This window comes from Notolepis coatsorum (genome assembly GCF_963971535.1).
Source record: "Notolepis coatsorum genome assembly, chromosome: 13".
Taxonomy (NCBI): domain Eukaryota; kingdom Metazoa; phylum Chordata; class Actinopteri; order Aulopiformes; family Paralepididae; genus Notolepis; species Notolepis coatsorum.
In genome coordinates, this window is record NC_140177.1 from 127232583 (window position 1) to 127252469 (window position 19887).

Genomic DNA, 19887 nt, shown 5'->3' on the forward strand with positions numbered 1-19887 from the left:
CTAAGCAGGAGCTAGCCGAGGCCGAGTCATTCCTAGCTGACTGCTCCTGTTTTTTGGGAGAGGTTAAACTGACTATGCAGATGGAAGAAAGGGCAGCAGAGAGGGTGATTGATAACCTCATAGCGGCTGAGGCTCCCCCATTCACTCCAACAGCTCCTGTGTTTAGCACGACCAATCCATTCTCTAGTCGACCACCACCATATGCAGATGCACAGGTGCCATTAAAAATGCCCCTGACAACACCTGCACCAGCATTTATGGGACCTTTGGTTGTGATCAGAGCAGGGCTATTGGATACCGGACCATCCGGTGGCAATAGTGTTAGGGAGGACGATACCCTACGATACCTGACAGAAGTGGCGGAACATAGTAGTAATCTCACGCCCAGTCCATACGCAGGAACAAACCAAGCTGGGCCTGTGGGGTATAGAGTAGGCACGCAGACCTCGGCACAAGGAACCAACTCAGGTGCCAGCTCAAGTGACACAGGTGTCATAGGATCGGGGTATAGGATAGACACCCAGAACTCGGCACTAGGAACCAGTTCGGGCGCCAGCTCAAGTGGCGCAAGTATCAGAGAATCGACCGGGGGGCCCGGGGGGGCCCGTGGGGTGTATAGATAACCAGACCTCGGCACCAGGAGCCAACTTAGGTGCCGGCCCAAGTGACGTAAGTATAGCCGAGGTGCAGGACCTTATAACTCAGCTACAATCGGTACTGGTTACGGGCACGCCTCAGAATAGACAAACCCAGGGGGTACAAGACTGGGTGGGGAGTCACCTCCAACAATCACCCCCATTGACCTCCACGCCAGCAACACAGAGGGACCTGGAACGGGTAGATAGGACTCGGGCCCCACCGACTAGGTATGGTAGTAATGTGTACAATCTGGTGGGACCCGATAGAGCCTATATGATGCCCCTCACACATAGCAAATCGTCCGGTACTGGTAGGGTCACCACAACATTCTCGCCAATGGCACTCCGAGACGTAACACTCATGAAGGAGAGTATGCCGGACATCAATAAGGGTGCAACCATGTTTATCAAGGCATATTTAGACACATGTGTGGGGCATGAACCGGCCATGGGGGATTTTCGTAAAGTGTTCGCTGCTTGCTCCTCTCGGTCTGCCTTAGAGGGGGTAGAAATTGAGGCACATACAAGGGGGGATCCAGATGACACCCCCCTAAGTGACCTGATTGACCTATTATGGCCGGCACTTAGGAAGAAATACCCCACGAAACAGAATGTGCGTGAATTGAACAACCTACCAGTGAAACCTGATGAAACCGGGACGGAATACATACTCAGGGTCAGGGAGACGTGGGTAGATAGCATCGGGGATTACACTACCCCAACCATGGATAAACTGTTTCGCGGTGCAGTTGAGGGGTCCATGAACAAGAACGTTCAAGCAAAGCTCAGAGGTATTATTGGCATAAATGAGTTCTCTCATGAACTCTGGTCCTCCCATCTGGTCCATTACATAGATGTGGAATTGGAAGAGAGAGCAGAATCTGAAAAGGAACTGGCTAATCTCCAGTCGCATATTCTGAAGGGACAGGCAAAAGAAATGAAAGACAAAATGAATAGCGCCAAGTCATATAGACAGATGCCACAAGTAATTCTTGAGGAACCATACTGTCAATCCCCTCACACCCCACAATACCTTCAGTATCCCCCACCAGCGGAGTACCAGATGTCCAACATGGACGACGAATGGGATAGGGGTGACGAGAGGTTCCAAACTCAGGGGGGGAGGGGGTATGGGAGGGGGTATGGGAGGGGGTATGGAAGGGGGCGGGGCGGCGGACCATGGGGTTACCCCCCGATGCGAGACGCCCCAGTGCCCGGGACAGGAACATGTTTTTCATGTGGAATGCCTGGTCATTGGTCCCGCGAATGTCCCTACAACTCAGGGAGAAGGGGGAGGGGTGCCAGGGCCATAATGCCCCCGCCCCACCAGGCGCCCGGCCCGAATCAAATGCCCCGTGGTGGGCCACACCAAATGTTCCAGAACCAATAGGGAGGCCCAGACCCACACACAGGCGATTTGTCCAGCGTAGATAAATTATTCATGGAACCCATGGTCAAGTTAACCATAAACGGCCGTGATCATTTATTTATGGTGGACACAGGAGCACGGTATTCTACACTTAACACACACTTGCCACACTCAAAGGATGCCGTCCCTGTAACTGGGTTCTCGGGAAACACCGAAATGTGGCCGTTGTCTAAGACAACCGACTGTGTTTGGGGAACACAGAGATTTAAACATTCATTTCTATTAGCTAAGAGCTGCCCACTTAATTTGATAGGCAGAGACATACTGGGCTCTCTTAATATTGAGATAATGTGTCACCCCCTTAGCATGGACATATTATTCCCCGATGGGAGTTCATTAACATGTGCCACGCCATGGCAGGTGATGAAGCACCAAATGGTCCAGCAGACACAGTTTGGCCAGCCCCACCCTGACACAATGGCTGAGGTATGGTGGGGAGTGTGCGTGGATTTTAACAGCAGCAAGCTCCACGACGCAAACCAAACATGGCAACCCTGGATCTCTTCCCAGTACCTACAAAAAGCCCCAAATGACCCTCCGCACTGTACGTTCTTCTACTCATTAGTGGAGGATGAGAATTATGATGCCCTGTGGGAGGGATGGGGAAAGGGTCAAGATGACGCAAAACCTAGACTCCGGATAGAACATATCTATGTAGGTGAAGCAGGCACCGCGGCTGGGGTGGTACTGACCCCACAACAGGCTGAGTATTATAACCTAGGAACCTCCTCTAGTCCGCACCTTACCCTAGGGGTTACTAGAGGGGGTGAAGCGAAGAACCTAGGCCCCATGATTAAGGCATGCATGCAGGCTACTGATTGGGAAAAAACGCAGCATGACTTACTCTGGTACTCTCCAGGAACTAAATCATACCGAATAACCCACGAATCAGAGGTCACGGTAGAATGCCAGAAACAACGTTTACCAAGAACACATGGACGTGAAAACACAGACCACCCCGACACTGATGCACTGATAGATTCGCTACCTCAATCACTGTGGTCCCAGGGACCAATGGATGTTGGACGGCTAAAGATAGATCCAATCTCGATTAAAACTAAGCCAGGAACCACACCCATATTTCGCGCTCAGTACAAGCTCAGTGAAGCCCAGCAGGACGGGATAAAAGATACTATTAAGGGACTAGTATCTGGAGGTGTAATACACCCCACCCGGTCTCGCTGGAACACCGCTATAAATCCAGTTCCCAAACCAGGTAAAAAGGATTATAGAATGATCCAGGACCTCAGGCCAATCAATAAGGTGGTCGAGACCACTAAGTATGATACACCAAACCCATACACCATATTGAATGCAAAAAGACCTGAACAGATATGGTTCACCTGTATTGACCTTGCTAATGCCTTCTTCAGTATCCCCATAGATGATGAGAGTCAAGAACTATTTGCATTCACCTACAAGGGGCAACAATACACATACTCCCGGTTGCCCCAGGGATATATAGACTCTCCTTCTATTTTTAATCATGTATTGAAGACACACCTTCAAGGCATTAAGTTGCCGGAGGGCGTTACCATTTACCAATACGTGGACGACATTTTGATCTCGGCTGAGACCTCTGCTGATATCATGACGGCGACACAGGCTGTGTTAGCCTCCTTAGCCCACTATGGATACAAGGTGTCTCGAGAAAAACTCCAAGTAGGACGCCCACAGGTTGTATTCCTCCAGAAGGTAATCAGCCAAGACGGCGCTGAGATGACTAATAGCACTAGACATGACATCCTGCACTACTCAAAACCAACCACGGTACGAGAAATGATGAAGTTTCTAGGACTAGTGACGTATAGTAAGAACTTCATAGCAAACTTTGCTGATTATGTGACTCCTATGAGACAGATGATGACGGAGGCAGGATATCGAGACTATAAAGCCCCATTGATCTCGGAGAGGCCGAGAGGGCCTTCATAGAGATTAAAACAGCCATGTCCGAAGCATGCTCTCTCCACACACCTGACTACTCCGAACCTTTTCATCTAGATGTCTCCGAAACGGGCGGGATCTGTAACTCAGTCCTGTACCAGAAGACAGAGAAGGGGCGACAGGTGCTGATGTATTATAGTACTAGACTAGATAAAATAGAGATGGGTCATCCATCATGCACTCGTAACATTGCAGCCATAGGTAAGGCTTTACAAAAGACATCACACATCACAATGGACAATCAGACCATTGTACATACAGGGCATGGTGTCAAGGCATATTTAGACGCTAGTGCGTTTACACTATCAAGCCATAGGACGGAAAACCTAAAGCGCATTTTAGGGATGACCCATGTACACTTCAGCACAGATAGGGTTAACATGGCTGAGCAAATGGAAACTGAACAGGATCATGAATGCAGAGCAGACACCCACTGCTGTATTGAACGAACGCGACAAGAGATGAAGCTGCATGAGTCACTGTCTGACCTCCCACTCGACTCACCAGACATGACACTGTTTAGCGATGGACACAGTCATCATGGCCCCACTGGTGCACTTATCTCATCCTATGCTGTGGTAGAACTGGGAATGGATGGGGGATACTCCACAGTGACATCGGGCATAATACCCCAGACCGCGTCAGCCCAGTTGGCTGAACTAGTGGGGATAACAGAAGCATGTTTAGCAGCTGAGGGTAAACGGGTAAACTTGCATACGGACTCTGCGTATGCCACACATGCGATTCATGTTGACATGCCGCATTGGGGGAGGAAGGGGTATGTCACCTCGTCAGGGGAACCTGTTAAGCATCTGACACAGCTTACTAAACTCTACGAAGCATTGACCGCACCTGCTGAGGTGGCTGTACTGAAATGCAAGGGACACCAAAAGGGGGAGGGATATATCACAAAGGGGAACAACGCTGCTGATATGGAGGCTAAACGCGTTGCTGGATACCGAGACCCCACTGTGCAGAAGCAATTGGTCCAGAAACCAACTAAAGGAAAACAGGACACTCCAGAAGGGAGAGAACTAACGAGTGAGCGAATCAGAGAACTTCAGCAGGGTGCGGCTCCCATGGAGAAGCAGGCGTGGCTAGAGAAGGGAGCGAGCAGAGATCAGGAGGGTATATATAGGAACCATGAGGGGAAGGTGGTAGCTCCGGCTGGACTACTCAACTTACTCTGTCAGGAAGCACATAGTAGAGGGCACTGCGCAGGGTCAAAGGTTAACACCCTCATCTCCCAGCACTGGTGGCACCCCCACCTAAGGGATATTTGTAAATACTTTGTGTTATCATGTGAGATATGCTGTGAGTTTAACCCAAAGGCAGCACTGAAAGCAGGTCTCGGTAGTTTTCCCACCCCGGCGGCACCATGGAAAGAAATTTGCATAGACTTTACGGATATGGGAGTGCAACATCGGGTGGAGGGGAAGAGGTATCTGTTAGTGTGTGTAGACACATTCTCCCGGTGGGTAGAGGCCATTCCCACCAAGACTGAGAAGGCAACCGAAGTGATTAAATGGCTAATCAGAGAACTAATCCCCAGATTCGGGCTAGTTGAAGCGATCCGGTCCGATAATGGTTCCCACTTCTCTAATGAAGCCCTCCAGGAGGTGGAGAAACATTTCGGTATAATACACCGATTCGGGGCTGTGTACCACCCCGCATCGCAGGGGCTGGTAGAAAGGGCAAACCGCACTATCAAGGAAGGGTTGGCAAAAGTCTGCAAAGCAACCAGTTTGGCTTGGCCGGAAGCCCTTCCCATAGTCCTCTTCACCATGAGATCCAGCACCTCTGCGACTCTCAATGTGAGTCCTCATGAGGTGCTTACTGGTAGGAAGATGCCGTGCCCGTTTCAGACCGCGCCCAGTACTACTCCACCATTGGTGCTGGCACACTCCGAATTGAGTGATTACGTAAAAGGCATGACCAACGCTGTAATGGCAATATCTCAACAGGTGATCGAGATACTGACCAAGGACGACAGAGAAGTGGAAACCAGCCCAGTGGAAGTTGGGGACTGGGTGATGAGAAAAGTGAACAAATTCAATTGGTCTGACCCACGCTGGCTAGGTCCGTTCAAGGTAGCAGAAGTAACTACCCATTGTGTTAAGGTCTGGCTTAGGGAGGAACGTCTCAGTAATTGGCTGCATAAGACACATATTTGTAAGTCAAGAGACCCCACCGAGCGGGATCTTAACGCAGTACGGAGGGACCTGGCCGAAGTATCCAGTGATTAGAGACAAAAATGCCCGGGTCCAAATACACCAAATTGAAGGGTGAGGGGGCACTCGCCAGGTTGGGATGTCCAGCTACCAAGAGTAAGAGGGCACTTGCCGGGTTGGGATGCTCAGCTACCGAGATAATATTCATTATTGTCGCAATGACCGCCTTGGTTATTGCTCCCTTCGTATGGGGGGTAGATAGATATTATAGGAACACACAAGCAGGAAATACAACTGCAATCCCCTCTGATACAGGCCCACCATTGGATTTACGGTATGCTGTAGCATTCCCGCTCGACATCCCAAACCCAAAATCTGATCCTAAATGTGATATCTCTGGTAATGTTAGCTCTGGTGTGCCAAGGGTTGAGCACAGCCGGGAGAGACGAGACGTTTCTGAGCCATACACGCCCGGGGGCCCTTATCCATCTAGGTTTATTGCTGTATCTAAGTTATCCCATGAGAGAGGGGAGTCGGAAGACATTGGGAGGATGACACGCCCCCCCGCTAGGTTTAGATTCAATATCGGAGCTACGGCAAGCTACAGATTTGACGCATGTGAGATCCTGACGTGCAACGGTAACCCTGTTACATACCAACAGCTGATGACGAACGAGATGTTCGTATTGTGCTTGAGTTACTACGACCAGCCGGTCCACACTAATCCTTGCTGGGATAGTTACAAGAGGGCGGCCTGGGCCACCCGACATCCCAGGAAGGGACCGCGACCCATAGACGCCACCATGAGAAGGTCCAGTGGTAGAGACTTGATACAGAGACTGGTATTCACCAAACTACCTAGACCCGGGAACTGTACCAAAGCTAACTGCAATCCTCTGGATTTAACCCTTGTAGACCCCGGTGTACACGACTGGGGGTCGTTTTGGCTTACCTCTATCTCCAATGATTTTCCGAGTGCTCTGTTCCACATAATAATCAAGGAGGACCTCCTTGAAGTACCTCCCTTGTCCGTACCACCCAGGCCTGTAATTCGAAACCTTGACAATTCCCTGGTTGTTGGACCTGTAAAAGGGGACTCTGACACGATTGAGAGGGCATTTGCCAGGGAAACTGGATTCTTCCAGAAGAATTATTGGATTGATTTCACTGAAAATGCGGCGGCTGCAACCAGAAGGGAATGTGTAATATGTGCAGGAGCGAGACCGGCGTTACTAACGGTACCCTCTATGTTTTCAATTAATGAGACCTGGTGCATGACTGAACTCATGATGACTGATAACCCCAGTAAAGGGTGTAGATACCTGGACGGGGTTTACCCACTCTCGCCCAAAGACATAAGGCCCCCCTTGTTCAATCCAATACGGGGTGATCATGTGTGCTATAGGCGCGATCACATCCGACCAAATGATGAGAAGAGGATGGGTACTATAGACAAGACGTGGTGCAACATCACCATAGATGTTACCCGTTGGGAAAATGTGTCTAGACTAACAAAATCACGTGCGGACATCTATTGGTATTGTGGAGGGACAAAGTTGAGGAACACGCTCGATAAGGCATGGACAGGGTCATGTACGTTGATCTCACTGGTTGCCCCGGTAACAATAACCTCTATTTCCGTAGCTGACATAGAACGAGCTGCTGCTGCTATACGTGTCAGGCATCCCCTGCATTTCTTCCGCAGAAGGAGAGCGGCAAGCTTTGATTTGTATGCAGGTAATCCTACGTACGTGGATGCAATAGGAATCCCAAGGGGGGTACCAAGCGAGTTTAAGCTGGTGGACGAGATCGCTGCAGGCTTCGAGTCAATCTTCGTCTGGATCACCCCTAATAAGAATGTGGACCGAATCAATTATATTCATTTCAATCTACAGAGGCTAGGGAACATGACTCGTGATGCAATTGAGGGACTGTCTGAGCAATTATCAGCCACTTCGTTGATGGCCTACCAAAATAGGATCGCTGTAGATATGCTCTTGGCCGAGAAAGGGGGCGTGTGCTCGCTATTTGGGGACCAATGCTGCATTTTCCTCCCCAACAACACAGCCGGTGATGGGTCTGTAACCAGAGCCCTGAAGGGGCTGAGGACCCTGTCTGCAAGTATGGCGACTGATTCAGGAGTGACAAATGTCGTTAGTGAATGGTTGAGCAAACATTTTGGTCAGTGGAAAGGGCTGATAGCGTCAGTGATGGTAACCCTCATAACGTCAGTGGCACTATTTGTCCTATGTGGATGCTGTTGTATTCCATGCATCAGGAAACTCTGTGAGAAAGTTATTGTGACTGCGGTTGACACGAGATTCGCGCAAGTACCGGAGTACCAGATGATGGTGAATGAAGGGGATGCTGGGTACCAGATGATGGTGAATGGGGGAGGCTGGGTGTGTAGGCGATGGAGAGGGTGGTATGTATGATATGGACAAGTTGGAGGCCATGTTGGAGATGTATGGTATGGACGAGTTGGAGGCCCTGTTGGGGATGCATGGTATGGGCAAGTTGGAGGCCCTGTGTATGGGCGAGTTGGGGGCCCTGTTGGGGGATGGAGAGGATGCCCACGAGGCGACTGCAGGATCCGTGCTCAAGGCACCGGCCTATGAGGAGCCCTTGGAGGATGCACCGGCCGGCTCTCCTCCCCGTCTCTTTCCTGTCCAGCTGGGGTCCCCCGTGTCTGAGCCACCGGACTCTGCTGACATGATGGCATCCGGGGATGAGGATGTGGGGGAACCAACTGCAAGTTTCTATGAGGTCGTGGTAGGGTTGTGAGAATGGGGACAAGATATATATTTTTTTTCTTTCTTTTCTTTTTATCATATACTCATTAGAATATTGTCTACTCATGGGATATTGTATACTCTTATGTGGGACAATGTGTGTTTTGTTTTGATTTATGTGAATTTTAGTCTGATTTTCTAATGATCCTTCGGCATAGAGATTGCAACCATTGAAAATCATTGCATTATTTTTTCTTCTTTTTCATTTGTGAGTTTGGGTGATGGTGACGGAGTATGACGCTGATATGCCGGAACTCGGAATCTGAAAGTTGAGTGGTTCTTTACGCATTTTTTTATGTATTTCAATCAATGGGTTTTCTCATAAATAAGTCTGGATGCATTGTACTGGTTGTTGAGTAAGCTGTGTGGTGTTCTGTGTGCTTTGATTCTTCCAACAGGCTATCGGGTTGGGGAGAGGCTGAGCGACCATGGACGCGATGGGGAACGGTCAGCTGTCATCCGCTTCATTAGGGACGCTGTGGTCATGCTGAGAACCGTACCGAGGCCCTTCTCCGCCGGTGGTGGGGTGGAAATACAACCCCGACGATGTCACGAGCTGTTGCTCGCTGCTCGCCTGAAAATATAGGGCTGGTGCCGGATTGAGGGGGAGGGGCCGGCAACAGGACTTCGGCCTGAATTCAGTATGATGCAGTGTCCTCTGGGGGTGATGGCTGACTGACGGTGTCGGTCGCCGCTCTCTGCCTGATGGCCTGCGGTGTTTGGACTCTGTGTGGACTCCACACAGCAACTGAATAAATTGAACTGAATTGGACTCCACACAGCAACTGAATAAATTGAACTGAATTGGACTCCACACAACAACTGAATAAATTGAACTGAATTGGACACAACAACTGAATAAATTAATAATAGATGAGAAAGTATAAATTGATTGAAATTATGCGAAATGTGACTGAACTGAGACTGAACTGTCTTGAGATATGGTTGATATTGTGCAAAAGAAAACTGACCTGGCTGAACTGTCTTACATAGTATTTTAGGCATGTACATTGTGCGAAAGCGGTCAAGCATCATTTCCATATTTTACAGGTCCTGGTTAAGGTTATATCAACGTCAGTTTATTGTTATTTTTTTTGTGTTTTCATTCCTTTATGAATATACAGTGAATCTTGATAACTGTATCCTCGTGTTAGTTGTGGGTTATATTGGGTAATTGTAATTAGTATTTTCACGTGTTTGATCTATGGCCTGCCCATCTACGGCCCTGACGACACTGGACGCTACTGGATGACCACTGGACCATCTAATTGTCACATGTCTCTGCTATTCCATGCGCTTCGTGCTATGTTTGCCTCTGGGCCCCCGTATAGTTAAGCTTCACGCTTCTATGATATACACGCCCTCTTGGATTAAGTGCAGGTCTGATGTATTGATGGCAGTATTGGTGGTCATCCGATATGTAGGTATATGTCCGGAGTAGGGAGGGGATTAGGCACCCCGAACCTCTACTCCGGAACAGGCGGCGGTGGAATCGGAAGATTCCCTGGGCACGTTAAATCGCATATATAGTGCTGGGGAGAAACTGAAGGCCCTCGTGTCTGGCAAGGTGACCAACATCTTACTGTGTTACCGTCTAGTCGGCCCAGATAACGTCGCATGTAATGTATATGTGGGCACTGGGTGGTAGGTGGACGACGGTCCAAACCTAGTAGTGGGGCAGTGCGCCGGGAGGGGCACAGCACCTGCTTTGAACAGGCCAGGCTGGTGAAAACGGTCAAAGTTTCCATACCCAAAGCAAGTGGGATGGGGAGCAGACCGTAGGTTTCGAAACTGAGTGGCTGGGAGGTACTACGGACCTCAGCTGCTTGGGGTCCTGACTTGATGAGGACTATGAGATCTCTATCGACTGCGTCACCGGTCGGTCCGATGAGCATTTATGACCCTATTGGCATAAATGCGTCGGGCTCAATGTACAGTCAGGCCACAGTAAGCCGAAACCGAATGCGTTAGTGGGCGAGTTGTGCTTCTGTGATCAGCAGGTTTGAAAAGAACCACTGGGAAGCAGAAGGGTAAGGGGTGTCAATTCAGAGGAATCTGGATTGTCTCTCCTAAGATTGGAAAGGGACCCAGCCTTACACTGCACCTGAAGGTAAAATAAGGGGACTTCTTCCGTTCATGTGAGGGGACCTTACCGCCGGAAGTGGAGACCTGCATCTCTGTTGGGGGAGAGGGGCCGACGTCGGACAAGGCAGTCCTAAGAAAGGAGCTGGTTGTTGCGTCGTAGCGGACTGCCTAAACCTTACGGGGAGAGGTGCATCTAAGTAGGGGAAGGAGTGCATCCGAACGGGAGGAGGGTACTCTTAACTGGAAGGAGGTTAAAAGGGTCAAAGCGATGTACTCTATTTGTTCCTGACCTTGGCCTTTTGACAGGTCCATGCTTAGTGTATGTCTTGGTGATTGATGGTTGTGTCATATTGTTGGGTGCACAATGAATTGTTGTGTTGACATATAGATTTATATGTCAAAAGGGGGATTGATAGTTTTAATTCATTGATCTGTTGTCAATATCTTTTTCAGGCTGTACACTGACGTCAGATGTCTCTGTGTAGACACAGGCCGCCCCATGAAACGGTCTCTGTGTAAACATATGGGCCCCCTTTGAAACAGTCTAGACACAGGTGCATGATGATATCAGGAGCATGCACAAGCCTACACACACACCAGCACACACACTTTAACACACTCTGCGGACACATCACGCAGACACTAATGCACACACATAGAGAGAGATACACACCCCCCCCCTTTTTTTGTTCAAGAGTGACACCTAGACATGCAAACTCATGTCTCTCAATTTAACACACACACAGGCACACATCACGCAGACACTAATGCACACACATAGAGAGAGATACACCCCCCCCCCCCCCTTTTTTTGTTCGAGAGTGTAGAAAGTGCCAGCTAAACATGCAAACTCATGTCTCTCACTTTAACACACACACAAGCGCACATCACATAGACATCAATGCATAACACACCGAGAGACATACACAATACCATTCTGATAAGATCCTGTGTCCTCAAACTGTGACATGACGGCTATCAATCACCAAGGTAGAAAAGAGGTTGGCCTATGTACCATACTGTATAAAATATGTGGCTGTCTGTGGTCAAGTATCATTCTGCGGGTGTATTCGAGCAGATGGTCCGGATTGAAGAGCTGTCCTTCCTGTGTTCTGTGTACTTGAGATAAGAACCTTGGCGGCACCAGACTTCAGACTCAACTTGTCTCACTGCTTCATTCAATAAAAGAACTATAAGGGTATTTCCTAACACCACACAAAGCAATCTTAGTTACAGGTTGTAATGGTTTGAAGTAAAGAGCTAACATGGATACTGGAGCTAGCATGGGTACTGGAGCTAGCATGGAAACTGGAGCTAGCATGGGTACTGGAGCTAGCATAGAAACTGGAGCTAGCATGGGTACTGGAGCTAGCATGGAAACTGGAGCTAGCATGGGTACTGGAGCTAGCATGGAAACTGGAGCTAGCATGGGTATTGGAACTAGTGCACTGCAACCTTGCCCAAGCCCGACGGGGCCCTACCCGACCCGACGGGTTCGGGCTGGGTAGGGCTTTGTTTTTAAATAAATAATTCGGGCTAATATTGCGTCTTTTTTTTATTTATTTTTTTTTGCGCTCGCTATACTCATAGGGTTATAGGTTAACCTTAAGTTTCTGTTTCATTTTCGCGTAACGTAGTGCTGTCATCAGAGCGTGAAAGCCTCATGTCTGAGGAGTCAAGATGTATAGGTTAACAGATAAAATAAGGGAAAGTTGCATTTTTGGAAACATTTGGATGTCTCCCTCCGCAGCCTGCAGGGATAACTCGAGGGGAGCGCGCGGCTCAGGTGGATGATAACTCGAGGGGAGCGCACGGCTCAGGTGGATGATAACTCGAGGGGAGCGCGCGGCTCAGGTGGATGATAACTCGAGGGGAGCGCGCGGCTCAGGTGGATGATAACTCGAGGGGAGCGCGCGGCTCAGGTGGATGATAACTCGAGGGGAGCGCGCGGCTCAGGTGGATGATAACTCGAGGGGAGCTCAGGTGGATGATGAACAAATTAACCAGACCGAAGCGGCATAGGTTGAAGTTGGAATATAGCCAGTTGGCGAATGTTTTAATTTGTTCTTGGATGTTAACGTTGTTAACGTTGTTCAACGCCTTGCTGACATCAACACAGCGAAGTGGTGAGTTTGATTATTATTATTTGCTGGTGTCTGGGGTGACGTCGCTGCTGCCCTGTTCTGTTGCGCTTTCATTATATAAATGTTGCTCTGCTCGAAATCTGATTTATGTTTTCTGTTTGTTTGTACAGTGACTGAGTAGGCTATTGTGTCGTGTGTGTGTGTGTGTGTGTCAAAGAAGATTCCATATAGCCTTCAAATTACGAGTTTTACGAGGCTGACTCGCGCTGGGAAATAGAATTTGCGAAAAAAGGCTATACTGGTTGTTAGTTTTCAGCATGATAATGTGTTATTTAGTTAGACCTATTGGACATTTTCGTTTTTGTTTATTTATTAAGTTAATATATAAACAGTGTTTAGAATATTTAAAACAAAAAAATTAAATAATTTTTGGCTATATGTTATAATATATATATTAATGTTTCTTTCGTTTTCACTATCTGTTATTTAGGTAGACCTATTGAACATTTTCGTTTTTGTTTATTTATTAAGTTCATATAAAACCGTGTTTCGAATATTTAAAAAGAAAATTAAAAAGAAATTAATAATAAATAATAAAAAAAAAATCTGGTTTTCACGCGGGCTAGGGCCTAAAATATTATTTACAGTCGGGCTTATTTTCGGGCAGGGCCTGAAGTTCACGGGCTCGGGCTGGGTACGGGCTTCATTTCAAGGCCCTTGCAGACCACTACTTGGAACTAGCATGGAAACTGGAGCTAGCATGGGTACTGGAGCTAGCATGGGTACTGGAGCTAGCATGGGTACTGGAGCTAGCATGGAAACTGCAGACTTGTCAGAGATGATCTCGGCATACGTCCTACCTGAGCTCCTCTCTCCTCATCCAGCTCCACCGTCATCAGGGCTGACGTTCCTTTCTCACTGACAGTGGAGTGTCTTCCCTGCCAGAAGAAGTAACAACACGTCTCCTTCCCAGGACCTGTGCTCCTCGCCTCAGGGTTCTGCTGGCGACCCACTAGGGAACACGTAGAAATACACACAGTAAATACACAGCAAATCAAATACACACAGTATATACACAGCAAATCAAATACACACAATATATACACAGCAAATCAAGTAGTCTGTGTGAACGTGGTGTAAGAGCCTGTTCAGTGACTGACCTGTAGTTCAAGAGCCTCTTCAGTGACTGACCTGTAGTTTAAGAGCCTCTTCAGTGACTGACCTGTAGTTTAAGAGCCTCTTCAGTGACTGACCTGTAGTTTAAGAGCCTCTTCAGTGACTGACCTGTAGTTTAAGAGCCTCTTCAGTGACTGACCTGTAGTTTAAGAGCCTCTTCAGTAACTGACCTGTAGTTTAAGAGCCTCTTCAGTGACTGACCTCTGACCTGTAGAGCCTCTTCATTACTGACCTGTGGCGCTGACCATGTACTTCCACTTCACCACGTAGGCGTCCCCCTCGTGGAACTGCCCGATGCTCTGGCGCGGCAGGCGGCTGTAGTCGAACTCCAGGATGTGCCACACGTCCACGGCCAGCGTGCTGACCTCCAGCGCCCTCAGGGGGTCGTCGCGCTCCACTGCGCCGTGGCCGCGGCCCACGTTGCAGCCGTCCAGGATGGTCGAGACGGACGTCTGGAGAACGGGGAGCATCAGCGTGGCATCGTAGGGGCGGCACTCTCGCCCAGGGGCCTCCTGAGAGAGGAGAGCGGCTTGAGTTTGGGACACTAAAACAAATGTTTTAGAAAATTTGTATATGGCCACTTTCTCATAGATGTTTTATATGACATTATTGACATATATTCAATACAGTTAAGTTTTCAATACCATCCATTTAATCTCAGCTCCAGATACCATTCAACAATTCACCAGTTAAACCCAAGCTTGTGAAATATGATTCATGAACAGAGAATGCATAAAACAATCCTGTTTTCTCTATTTCTCATATAAATAACTCACACAACAACAACAACAACAACAACAACAACAACAACAACAACAACAACAAAGACCATCCTTTGGTCTGTTTTCTTGTTATACAAATGTATAAGGAATATCAACTGGAAGTGAGCCTGCACCACAGTGTAATACATAACAGATGGACAGAGAAGAGGAGAGAGAAGATGGATGTGTTGTACCGGTAGCTTCTGTTCAGGGACTTTAACTCTTAACATGCAACGGCCCGTGCCCGCCGGCGGAACAGACGAAAGTCACGGCACTTTGCGAGCGTCTAGCGGCTCTAGGCTGCATTTATCGCCAAAGATATTATATATAGAATTAAAGCCCTATTTGTTGCTGCTCGAATGCCACCTCACTCGACCAAATCCGTGCCTCGGTTCTCGAGTTACATGACAATATGTACCGGTAGCTTCTGTTCAGGGCCTTTAATAAAACTGTGAAGAGATACGTTCTGGTAGCTTCTGTTCAGGGCCTTTAATAAAACTGTGAAGAGATACGTTCTGGTAGCTTCTGTTCAGGGACTTTAATAAAACTGTGGAGAGATACGTTCTGGTAGCTTCTGTTCAGGGACTTTAATAAAACTGTGGAGAGATACGTTCTGGTAGCTTCTGTTCAGGGACTTTAATAAAACTGTGGAGAGATACGTTCTGGTAGCTTCTGTTCAGGGACTTTAATAAAACTGTGGAGAGATACGTACCGGTAGCTTCTCTTCCGGGACTTGCTTGGTCTTTGGTGAGAGGGGCTTTGCATCAGCCCAGTCTAGGAACTTCTCTTTGAACAGGATGGTCTCGTTGTGCTCCGTTAGCCGGCCAAATATGGCCCAGTCGGGACGGCCCTGGCCCTTCCTATGGACACACACACACACACACACACACACACACACACACACACACACACACACACACACACACACACACACACACACACACACACACACACACACACACACACACACACACACACACACACACACACACACACACACACACACACACACACACACACACACACAAATGTTTACATTTTAAAGTAATGTTAAATAGTGTGGTACTTATATGAGAGATAAGAACTGCATTGTCCCCAATAGGAAATTACTGTGTTGTTACAGTACAACATGGCAATGAATAGGTTAAAAGAACACGCCAACATTTTGGGAAATCAGCTTACTGTCTTCTCCAGAGAGAGACAAGAAGATAGATACCAGTTTCCTCTCCGGCCATGTCCGCTTCCATTCATTGTGCTAAGCTATCTACTGAACACACAGAGAGATAACTGGTATCTATCTTCTTGTCTCTCTCTGGAGAAGACAGTAAGCTAATTTCCCAAAATGTTGGTATGCTTCTTTAAATATAAAATGTGTCTTGTGTGTCTCTCTATGTGGGTGCCAAACTAGTCTCACCCTGTCCGCACCTTTCTTAACATTCATAAGAAAGGTCTGGTAGAGAGGTCTCAGCATTTAGGAATAGAGGGGAGTGTGGGGGGCCCTGGAACCAATCACAGTCATCTAAGGACAACGCTGCTACACTCCCGAGGCAGGGGAGGGGTTATACGACCCACTTAACCCTTTCACTGCCACACTACAGAAGGTTAACCCTTTACTATCACACTACCGTCGGTAGTGTGATAGTAAAGGGTTAACCTTCTGTAGTGTGGCAGTGAAAGGGTAACCCTTTTTCCCGTGGCAGTGAAAGGGTTAACCTTCTGTGTATTGTCGCAGTGAAAGGGTTAACCGTTTGGTAGTGCGGCAGTGAAAGGGTAAGATAAGATAAGATATTCCTTTATTGATCCCCTTGGGGAAATTCAGGCATCATAGCAGCAGTAGAAGAAATTTAGGCCTGTCCCCGACTAAGGATTTGTATTGTCGACTTTGATTGGCCAAAATTTGCCGATAGTCGACTGGTTCCCTGAATGCATTTTTATTTATTTTTTAAATGTTTGGGGGGATCATTCCATTTGGGCTGTGGGGGGTGCTTGGCTTCTTGTCTTCTGTGAAAGCATGCAATTAGTCCACTGAGGGATACATCTTGATATGTCTAGTGTGTGAAATCCTCTTTCAGTGCCTCTGTGCCCGTTTTCTTAGGCAGTTAGCCTCGCTGGTATGTGCGCCATTAGCATTAGCCACGCTTCTAGGCGTCTTTGCTTTTGGAAAGAATGATACAAAAATATATAATAATAATAATAATAATCTTTTTTTTTTGCATTCGACTAAGAGGTTTGGCAGTCGACTACGGCTCCTTCCGATTGATTAGTCGACTATTCGACTAATCGAGGTCAGCCCTAATAAAATTATAGTACAGTGGAGAAGTAAAAATAAAACTATTATAAAAATAGGCAGTGTAAACAAAATAACAATATAATTAACTCTGTACATGCGCATGTGGGTCCGTAGGCAGCAAGGCGGCGTCCGTGGGACTGACCTGGGGATGAGCTTGTTGCAGCCCCCAGGGTCCAGGGGGTTGATGTCGCAGCAGGTGTAGTCGAAGGTGCCGTTCCACAGGTGCTTGGCGAGCTGGAAGGCCACCTTCCTCTGCGCCAGCGTCACCTCCTTCCCGTGCCACACGTACACCTCGCTGCCGAAGTCAAACACCAGGACCTGCGGGGGACGCGGCATACAACGACAGCTATAGTGACAGTGGACACCGGCGGTATGGCAAGTTTCAAGTTCACGTTTGTTTTTATTTGTCACGTATAAAGTACATGTACAGACAGACAGACAGACAGACAGACAGACAGACAGACAGACAGACAGACAGACAGACAGACAGACAGACAGACAGACAGACAGACAGACAGACAGACAGACAGACAGACAGACACAACTAATACAGGTAGTGTTCTGTTATGCATAATAAAGATACTGCTATTGACATAAAAGGTATATTATTAACTTTTTCTCAATTTACAAAAATGTTATTCTCCATAATTGAACTAGAATTGCCAAGCACCCCTCTGTCTTATTGTATGGAATCATCAGTATTTCTCAGCTGGAGTGTGAAGCTCCACAGACCTGCTTGGCCTCCAGCAGCGAGCAGCCGGGGACCTTCCCCCACTCCTCGTCATCAGGCACCAGCTTGTCGTCCAGCAGCCTGAAGATACAGTTGGTCTCCACGATGGCGTTCTCAAACTGCTCGTCCTCCTCTGGGGGACCTGCAGCTGTGAGACACAACACGTGTTAGAGATACACACACTGAGAGACACACACACTGAAGAATACATGTTAGATACACACACTAAGAGACACACACACTGAAGAATACATGTTAGATACACACACTAAGAGACACACACACTGAAGAATACATGTTAGATACACACACTAAGAGACACACACACTGAAGAATACATGTTAGATACACACACTAAGAGACACACACACTGAATAATACATGTTAGATACACACACATTAAGAGATACACACACTAAGAGACACACACACTGAATAATACATGACACACACACACTAAGAGATACACACACTAAGAGACACACACACTAAGAGACACACACACACTGAAGAATACATGTTAGATACACACACTAAAGAATACATGTTAGATACACCCACACACTAAGAGATACACACACTAAGAGACACACACACACTGAATAATACATGTTAGATACACACACACTAAGAGATACACACACTAAGAGACACACACACTGAAGAATACATGTTAGATACACACACTAAGAGACACACACACTGAAGAATACATGTTAGATACACACACTGAAGAATACATGTTAGATACACACACACTAAGAGATAACACACACTAAGAGACACACACACACTGAAGAATACATGTTAGATACACACACACACACTAAAGAATACATGTTAGATACACACACACACACTAAAGAATACATGTTAGAGACACACACACTAAATAATACATATTAGATACACACACACACTAAAGAATACATGTTAGATACACACACACACACACACACACACACTAAAGAATACATGTTAGATACACACACACACACACACACACACACTAAAGAATACATGTTAGATACACACACACTAAGAGATACACACACTAAGAGACACACACACTGAAGAATACATGTTAGATACACACACACTAAGAGATAACACACACTAAGAGACACACACACTGAAGAATACATGTTAGATACACACACACACACTGAAGAATACATGTTAGATACACACACTAAGAGACACACACACTGAAGAATACATGTTAGATACACACACTAAGAGACACACACACTGAATAATACATGTTAGATACACACATTAAGAGATACACACACTAAGAGACACACACACTGAATAATACATGACACACACACTAAGAGATACACACACTAAGAGACACACACACACTGAAGAATACATGTTAGATACACACACTAAAGTATACATGTTAGATACACACACACACTAAGAGATACACACACTAAGAGACACACACACTGAATAATACATGTTAGATACACACACACTAAGAGATACACACACTAAGAGACACACACACTGAAGAATACATGTTAGATACACACACACTAAGAGATACACACACTAAGAGACACACACACTAAAGAATACATGTTAGATACACACACACACACACACACACACACTAAAGAATACATGTTAGATACACACACACTAAGAGATACACACACTAAGAGACACACACACTGAAGAATACATGTTAGATACACACACTGAAGAATACATGTTAGATACACACACACTAAGAGATAACACACACTAAGAGACACACACACTGAAGAATACAT

General features: G+C 47.1%; 1 protein-coding gene across 1 annotated transcript in view; it reads right to left on the minus strand.

Annotated features, from left to right (window-relative positions):
• Positions 1-19887, minus strand: part of LOC311239495 (supervillin-like) — a gene marked incomplete at its 5' end in the record, with an annotated part of 302875 nt that overhangs the window by 65707 nt on the left and 217281 nt on the right. The window contains 5 exons of the mRNA XM_084327801.1: positions 14004-14155; positions 14552-14831; positions 15793-15940; positions 17513-17688; positions 18103-18248. Coding sequence (XP_084183927.1) covers positions 14004-14155; positions 14552-14831; positions 15793-15940; positions 17513-17688; positions 18103-18248 — 902 coding nt within the window. The remainder of the gene's footprint in view (positions 1-14003; positions 14156-14551; positions 14832-15792; positions 15941-17512; positions 17689-18102; positions 18249-19887) is intronic.